The sequence below is a fragment of the Centruroides vittatus genome, unplaced genomic scaffold, assembly GCF_030686945.1.
Source record: "Centruroides vittatus isolate TY-2023 unplaced genomic scaffold, ASM3068694v2 scaffold_149, whole genome shotgun sequence".
Classification (NCBI taxonomy): domain Eukaryota; kingdom Metazoa; phylum Arthropoda; class Arachnida; order Scorpiones; family Buthidae; genus Centruroides; species Centruroides vittatus.
Genome location: NW_027122681.1, coordinates 1,134,210 through 1,143,278, shown reverse-complemented (window position 1 = coordinate 1,143,278; position 9,069 = coordinate 1,134,210). Strand labels below are relative to the sequence as shown.

At 32.1% G+C, this 9,069-nt stretch overlaps 1 protein-coding gene across 1 annotated transcript; it reads left to right on the top strand.

The window, feature by feature from the left end:
- Window positions 1-1,006: 1,006 nt before the first annotated feature.
- LOC136987276 (uncharacterized) lies at window positions 1,007-8,780 on the top strand. The gene is made up of 5 exons (XM_067284988.1): window positions 1,007-1,311; window positions 2,126-2,166; window positions 6,408-7,100; window positions 7,175-7,342; window positions 8,418-8,780. Exons 1-5 carry the CDS (start codon window positions 1,227-1,229, stop codon window positions 8,556-8,558), a joined length of 1,128 nt encoding a protein of 375 aa, XP_067141089.1. The 5' UTR covers window positions 1,007-1,226; the 3' UTR covers window positions 8,559-8,780.
- The last annotated feature ends 289 nt before the right edge of the window (window positions 8,781-9,069 follow it).

The following is a 9,069-nucleotide window of genomic DNA, read 5'->3' as shown; positions in this document are numbered from 1 at the left end:
ATATCATGACCTTATTTTGATACAAAGTTTTCCCTCTACGTAGAAACCAATAGATTTTCTTACATATCGAATGAAAGTAACCAAAGAATCTTTCATTAAGTTACTAAGAATATAATTGGTAAGGCTTTCACCCTACACAGGAAAAAAAAACAGACAATGGCATTAGAAAGAATACTAAAAAACCCTAAAACAATTACATTTAGAAGCCCTGGATATAGAAAAACCTAACAGTAAGACCTCATTCTTCTATACAATTTATAGATTTCAGCCTTCGTCTATACAAAAAAAAAAAAAAAAAAAAAAAAAAATATTCATTTTCTACTATTCTTTGATGTTTCTTTTACTTATCTGCCTTCCTCCAGAACAGTTTTCTATTTAAGTAAATCGTGACTTAAAGCATTTATTGATGTGAACGTTTGTCACGCCTGTTTTCTTAAAATGCAATCACTGGGGCAAAGAATTGTGGTCAAGGTGCCATACTTGTAACGTATACCATTGATATGTGTATCAATAGATATGGAAACAATAAACCGTTTTCATTCAGTAATTGTTAGAATGTGATAAAGGGAATTATTACTAAGTTTAACACTATATATATACACGTGACCTTTAGGCATTATGAACGACTTAAAGAACACGTGTTTACACTAACAAAACGTGGCCGTTGCGAAATTCTTTTATCAACTCGGCCCATCAGGGCCTACACGGTGGGAGAGGGCCTATTTTTATAATCGTTTTCGCAACGATTAGGCCTTATATATATATATATATATATATATATACATTCAATACCCGATAATACATATAACCACCGAACCGGTAAACACAACCGTTTAAGTTAACAAGTAGTATTTATTTGTAACAATTTAAAAACATCGAAGATATAGGTCATAATATTTATCAAAATCTCTTTAGATTTATTTGCCCGTAAGAACTGAAATCACGCGTTAAACGGTATTCGAAAGTTTAAAAATTCAAATTTAAAAAAAACGGTTAATCGATTCACGCGATTCGCTCCGTTGATCGTGACGTCACACCAATCGGCTTGAATGGAGTGACGTCTCTGCATTATTCCGCTCCGATTGGTCGAAACGAGCGGTGTATAAAAATATTCGAAAAAAAAAAATATATCTCAGCAGGGAGATTTCGGTTTACTGAAATTACGAATTAAACTAACGACAACAAGGTGTCTGACATTTATCCACTTTGCTTATGAAAATGATAAAATGATGATTTTAAAAGGATCCGAGCGCCTTTTATTAATTAAAATGAAGGCCTTTGTATTATTATTCACCATAAATTTATTAATAGGTGAGTCTAGATTATATATTTATATATATATATATATTTTTTATAGATTTAAGTAAGAAAAATGTGTTTTTAAGCTAATTTCTTTTACATTTTATAGCCTAATGGTCACAGTCATAGATCATTAATCTACCTTTATAACTTTACAAGCATTTTTATAAATTATTTACATTGATTTTTAATTAAATTATAATTAATAATATAGATTTATATACTTAATAACTTATAACAAATGCAATGAATTATTTTTTTTCTGGTGATTTATATGTTATAAAGTAATTAAAATACATATTTTTATATTTTGTATAAGTTATTAAGTATATAAATACCTTATTGTCTGCTATTTTTGTACGCCTATCCTTAAAATCCTTATAAAAATGCTTATAAAAGCCATTAAAACATTATTATATTATATAATAATTAACATATAACAATATATATGCCTTATTTATTTTATTATTCTGGTTTGATCCCTAAAATTCCGATAAAAGTGATTAAAACCCGGAATTTATTATATTATAATGAATATATAACAATGTTTATGCCTTACTTCCTTATTATTGTGGGGTTTAATCCTTAAAATACTTGTTAAATATGCTTTAAAAGTTATATATATATACACGTGTTAAAGTATAGAAAATTAACTGTAAGGATGTTATTATTCCTTAAATTTAATAAAATTTTAGGGTATAAGATTCGAAATAGTTCAAATATAGAATTAATGGATATAAAATGGACTAAGAAAAGTAGAACGCGTAGTTTTAGAACAAACAGAGCTCTCAGGCCACTGACTCTAAGATATTCTCTTCTGTTTCAGGATTAATTAATTCTGCCAACGTGACAGCCAACAATCAATTGGTAAGTGGATTTAACTCGATTGTTTTTCTAATCCTTTGTTCGTGACAATAGACGAATACTAGTGAAAAGGGATTTTAATTCATACCCAAACGTTCGGTCAACTATTGCGAAAATTACGTGTTTAAACACTTAAATAGTGAGAAAATTTCGTAATTTTTCTGTTAAGTATTCATTTCCTGCGTGAGAAATCGATCTAATTTGCGAAATTGTGGATTTGGGCTCCAACATTAGGCATACAGGGCTACTTATAACACATTGTAAAGGGAATCTCATTATGTGAATTAAAAGCCTAACGTCGTTTTTATCACAGAAAAAATTTATTGTGAATATAACATACTACAAGTCATTCCTCTTCATTAAATAATGGTAAATGTATAAATATGAGGCCCTAAGATGTGACGTAAAACAGTCCCTTTACCAAATAATAATACATTGTGAGCTCCTAAGTTATAGATTCATAATGGAAGGCTCTAAGCAGCTTGTACAAATCTGGCTCTGTGAATTTATATATTACTATTTTGTGAAGGAGAAGAGTCTCTTATATAGTTTAGGGTTTAGGCCCTGTGCACAAAATGTACAGGTTGGAAATGATATTTAAATGCTTTGAATATTTTGATGGGTTCTCTCGATATCCACCATATTTTGAAGGATTTTAGTGGTGGTTTTTTCGGTGGGATCTCTCAACTTCACTAAAATCTCATGGAGATTGAGAGATTTGATTGTTTAGAGAAAAGTATTTAGGAAAGATTCATTGGAAACTTAACAGCGATCTTTATATATTTAAAAGAAAACTTGCACGCAATTTTTTTATTACACATTACTCATATAGGCTCTATAGGAAGAGTTAGTGATTTGTGAAAGTTTAAAACGGATGAACAAACAGACTACTGTTAAAACGTAGAACAGAAAATTCATTGCAGATTACCCTAATCTATGGAAAAAAAAGAAGGCGAATGCGTGGGAAAACTCAAACTAGGAAACTCGGTGTATATATAGATTTGTAACTTTCCTTCCGTAATATTTTAAGACCTCGACATTTTTATTCCCACGCTTAAATTGGCTCCAAAATTAGAATAATTCGTATATTAAAGGACATAAAAATTACATATAAATATATTGAAGTTCCAGGCGTATTCAGACAGCAATTTACTTTGTATTTTTCTACATTGTCCCCACTAACCATGCGGGACCACATCCTTTCGAGAGCGTGCGAATGTTTTCGTATAAAGATTCGAGGTCATCCCTAAGGCATTTATAAGGATTAGTCGTTTAGAGAGCCAAATATAATTTTAGAACACAAGGTCATCTTCACGGAGCGTTTGAGGACCATCCGTAAATACGAAGTTACTACTTTTAAACACGGGAATAATCTATGTCACTGTTTCAAATACGAGAATTAATTAGTAAACAAGTAAGATTATCTGATTGCTCATTAACAGATGTAAGTGAAGATGCGATAATTTGTCTTGCATCGTAATCACAGCTCGATCTTCTTGGCATTGAAAGTTACGTAAGGAAGATCGGTATCGATTGATCGATAAGGAATCAAAAACTGTAGTAACAATGTGCTATCCACGTGTATGCTAAATCACTAACCATCATTCGGTCATTTCCATTAGTCATGGTCTAATTATCGATACGATGACCAATTGAGATGGGATAGTGAAGGCAATTGTTAGTTTTTTTTTTTTTTAATATTTATACATTGTATGATATAGAGTCGCGTGCGGAATAAACACACCAACTATCAAATAGAGCGGAAATGGTTTCGAGGTGTACTTCCAAAAAAAGGTCCTTTCTATTGTGTTCCTACCTCTCATTTACATAGTTAACTTCCTTACTAACGCGTTAAAATCATCGCAATCGATATCAATGTATATTATCTTCCTATATTTATAGACGGAGGCCTTATTCTGAATCCAATTATTATTATTTCTATTATTATTTTTTGAGCTTAGATATTCGACAATCAACACAAAACTTTAAATATATATATATACATATATATTATTTTAGAAACAATTAGAACGTTTAGTAAGCCATTATGTAAATTCGGATGATGCTTAGTCGAGCGAAAAATTGATAGAAGCGAAGAGAGAAAATCATCCAACCAATTGATTATATTATCATAGTTATGAAGTTATTTTAATAACCATTTCCTAGCTGAATGAATTAGCTGATATTTAAATTAATTTATTCATTTTTAATTATATTTTTACATCATTAACTGCTTCTTTCTTCATCCTCATTGTTAAGTACCGTTACTTTCCATATGTGGAGCATTGATCATGTAAGGAATATGGCTACCATTTTCAAATTTTTATGATTTAAATTATGATCTGATACAAAACAAGTTATATTTATATCAATAAGAACAATACTAAAATGAGGAATTTTCAACATTTATTACTGCAACAGGGTCTAGAAGATCTTTTAGAAGTCCTCTCTTCTTACTCTCCTTTCTTCATCCTAGACTCTTGAGTGGTATAAATATTCCAAAAACCTATATTTCGATGGTAAAATCATTATAAATACAGAAAATTTTAAAGAATTATCATCTTTTATAATAATTTATTCATTCAATTTAAAATCTTTCCGCTACTTTTTAATCATACTCAACACGGGTTCAGCCAAGCCCACAATGGGAGCGGATGATCGGGTATGTTGCCCAGCATAAAATATAATGTTTCTTACAATAATTTATCTTAAAAAATGTTTAAAAATACGTAATTTACAAAAATCTTCAAGAGTTTCATTTGTTTTGTACTCCAGTGACCTTTAAAGATACTTCATGGCACATTTTAGCGAGTCTACAGCAATCGCTGTTTTAAAATGTCTAATTAGTCCATAGGAATCTCACTAAATCTTCGAAATTCTTTGCTGTTTCTTTAATTTGTTTCGATCTCCAATTGCCATTAGTGATAATGTCTGGCATACTTTGCTATGTGTCTACAACGTACTGTACCTGTTTGCACTTAGTTGCAAGGTATATTTTTTAGAAGAAAATTCCTCGTCACGCGAGCAGAGAGACGTTTTCGAATCCATCGGATCGAATCGAGGTGATTGAAAACGAATTTAAATATACATAAATAAAAAAAATATATATAGTTTAAGTCAGTCACGGCTGATAGTAACATTGTCTTTTCTTTTGTCTGCTTTTCACATTAATATTTACGGTTACTTGGGGAAAAAAAATTACATTTAATGGAGGGGAGAGACGATTAATAATAAAATTCGATGTAAGAAACTTCGTTCAGTAGATAATTTTCCTTATAAAAAATTGATAAATTTTTTTTAATTAAAAGAGAATCTTTCCCTGTTTCGTTTACTTAATGACATTTTAATGATTGAAGGAAATTTGTGAATAAATCTGTACTTTTTGCAAAGGTTATCTATCATTGCCATTGTTTACAGGCAATGCTGCTTGGTATAAAGGAAAGTATCGCGCTTTTGTTTACGTTGACATCGTTAGAACAACGAATTTAAAATGTGACGAAACAAATTCCTTAGAGAATGATTAATAAACTTCAACAATTTCATTAAGTCTAATTAGACTTTAATTGTTAGTAAATCAATCGATATTAAGTAGCAAAGAAAGTTTAGTAGAAAAACCTGGGCTTACACTCAAAACAGGTGTAGTTGATTTTGATCCGAACCGTGTCCTTTAGATTTATAGGATAAGGCAAAAGTCACGTATGAACCATCTGCCAAGAGGGGTGCCTCCTGAGTGGGCTTTCTATAGAAAACCGGGTCTTATTTGGGTGTTAGTTGTCATTCGGTAAAATGCAGCTTGTTCTGATATAAAGACGTGAATTCGAATCACAATCGGGACTTTTTATTTTAGTGGTGTCAGGAGTGTAAAAAATATACGTGTAACTAAGTTCAAACGGCTATGTCGTAAACATATTTTTATGTGTTTGCACTTATTGCAGGTGCAAAGTATTCTTGCATATTTGTTTTTGTCTTGCAGAACCTTTCGTATGTCGAGAGATGTTACATTTTTGAGGCTCCTAATATAAAAACAGCAGTGTTAACAATAAATTCTTTTAATACATAAAAGATATGCTAGAATGAAGTTTTAATAAGTGAGTTCGGGACAAAATGGTTTCGGTAATCCCGTGTAACAGTGCGTGTTGTCTGGATTTTTTTTTCTTTATTTGAATAGATCTGTGATATATTATTACATAAATTTCGGATTAATTTGTTTATAAATGATTTATAATTGTTAATTTCTTTTATAGAGAAGTTTTAACGACGATAGCAGTTTATTCAGGAGGTTCAACTTTACGCGGAGAAGATCAAAATTCCCTATACTACCTCCAAAATTGCGTGAATTAACCACACCAGAAGCAATTACAGTTAGTAATTTCAATAAACGCGTGGGAATCTTAGACGATGATCTTAGCAATGTGTCTGTAATGGTTAAAAGTTTACCATCTTCTAATAATTCATCAAAAACTGATTTTTCTGACTTCTTCAATATATCTGCCTCAAGAAGAAGATCCACGGTACTATGGCCTCGACTTGCAACTTCAAGATATAGAGGATTTGCTTCGGTGTACAAACTTACAAAAAATCCGCCCAGCTCGAATTTCTTAGTAACGTGGCAGAAGAAACCATTAACCAAAGAAGATCCCATTAATCAAACAACAACTGTGCAACCTATTTTAGAAAATTCACTAATTATTCAAAGTCCATCTGTGGTTTGGCCTTTATCACGAAGATCGATTTCTAGAAGGATATGGACCACTCACAGACCATTGATTACTACATCCGCTACACCATTGCCGAAATTATTAATGCCCAAACCGACAAGACCTGCCATTTACAGTTTAGATGGCTTCATCCCTACACCTTCCATGATTCATCTTACCACAACTTCTCCGGATTACAGTCTTATGATGTCATCTTCGAGAAGGAAGGAGATAAAAAAGGTCATTATATATGGATTTATATAGAAGAAATTTTTATAAATTTTCTGTTTTTAATAATTTAAACATTATTGCAGCCTCCAGCTAACGAAGGATTTCAAAAGAAAACGAGACGGTTTAGCATCGTGATGAGGAGAAAAGGAATACCAGGACGAGATTATCCTGCATATAACCACGTTCCTGCTACTCGTTTCCGTTGTGGATGGGAGAGCGGCATGTTTGCAGATCCAAAAACCGGATGTCAGGCAAGTATTTGTTAATTTAGTAGCATATTTTCAGTGGCTTTGACTATAAACAGCAAGTTAGAAGCCCACCTGAATTAATCTAATTTACAGAGGTATTATATTTTTATATCTATGCTTGCAGAAAGCTACTGTTACAACGAAAATAGAACAATTGCAAACCCCGCATCTATCAGAGCATCTGTTGCTTCATAGGCGTGAGTTTGTATTAACAATTTAAAATCGGCATATAACCCACACCCCTTTCAAATTGCCTTTCACACACAAATGGTAGGAAATCCGCAGGAAAATATGGTAATAAAATGCATTTAAGGAGATTGTAACTATCTAAGGAACCTTCATTTACAAACTGAAGGAAATTATGAAGTAAGATTATATTTCTGTTGTAAATGATTCAAAATATACGTATTCATGATGAATTACTACGTTGCAAAAGCGATAAGCTGTCGCAAAGGCATCAGCTTATCGCGCTGAATCGAACCCTGGAGGTCGAAAAATCCCAGAAATTTTTCGGGGGTGGTATGTTCCAGATATATTAAGCCCGTCTTTCTTCTATGGCCATCCCCAATGTGGGCCTGATCGAATCTATGATGGGCATGACTGAAAAAAAGCTCTCTTAGTGCCCGCAGTGTGGAAAGAAGGGTACAATTTGATGTATGGGGTGAGACGTTCAAATTACGGTTTGGTGAGTTTTAATGAAAATCATGTTCATATATTTAGGATTAGAAATTATAACTGAAATGTTTGATAAAATTATAAAATAATCACAAATTCCTAGTCACAAATACATAAATACGATAAGATTTACGTCATTTACAGATTAAAGCAAAGGGCACTTACAGTGGATTATCTATCTGAACCACAACGGTATTCTATCACCCGGTGCCTTATCACTAGTGGCTCATCCCCTGTACCAAATACTGATACATGTAAAAATTCGAAGCCCTAAGCTATAGGCTCATAACGCGAAGCTTGTTTATCTAATGTAAACCTGGCCGAATTTCATGATGCAAAAGCGGCTTCTTAATCGGGAAGAGTAGAAATATTTCAAAGAAATTCTGATGTCATTTTCTTTCAGGTATGGCACATGTGTCCAGGCGGTGGGAAACCTCACAGATATAGCTTTTTATGTCCTCAAGGAACCATTTTCAGCCAGAAGAGAGGAATCTGTGATTGGTGGTACAACGTTTCATGCGATGCCAAAAATTCCAGTAACTAATATTATTACTTTTTTTTTACAAATAAAGTAAAAAAAATGGCTCTAAAACCATACCAAAAATCCATTTATTTGTATATGCATTTATCAAACTAACAAATCAGTATTCGGAGCCATCTTTGTAGTTTATTTATTGCTAACAGTTCTGGTTATAAACGTGATTTGCATGTTTATATTTAACCAAGTTCGATACACGTTTCTATTAATAAAAGAATATTTATCTGATGGTTTACATATAATTATTATTATTTTTTTCTATTTCGAAAGATTAGTTTAAGAGTTTAAGCCGGGGGGGTGCTCATATGTGACGTCACTCCGCTTTATCTGATTTAATTCTTAACGCGAATTTATTTCTGCGAACGTGAACAATTCGATATTATTACGTTACGTGACTGATCTAGAAGGCTCGTGCATCCAAGAAGTCGCTTGTAAATTTTTTTATTTTGGGTCAAGTGATTAAGTATAGTTAAGCCGACCACGTGATTGAATTATCGTTCCTGTTTTTAATGTAACA

Coding starts and splice junctions, on each gene's coding strand:
- LOC136987276 (XM_067284988.1), top strand. CDS start 1,227: ATGATGATTTTAAAAGGATCCGAGCGCCTTTTATTAATTAAAATGAAG. Junction 2,167..6,407: donor TGACAGCCAACAATCAATTG/GTAAGTGGATTT, acceptor TTTCTTTTATAG/AGAAGTTTTAACGACGATAG. Junction 7,101..7,174: donor GAAGGAAGGAGATAAAAAAG/GTCATTATATAT, acceptor ACATTATTGCAG/CCTCCAGCTAACGAAGGATT.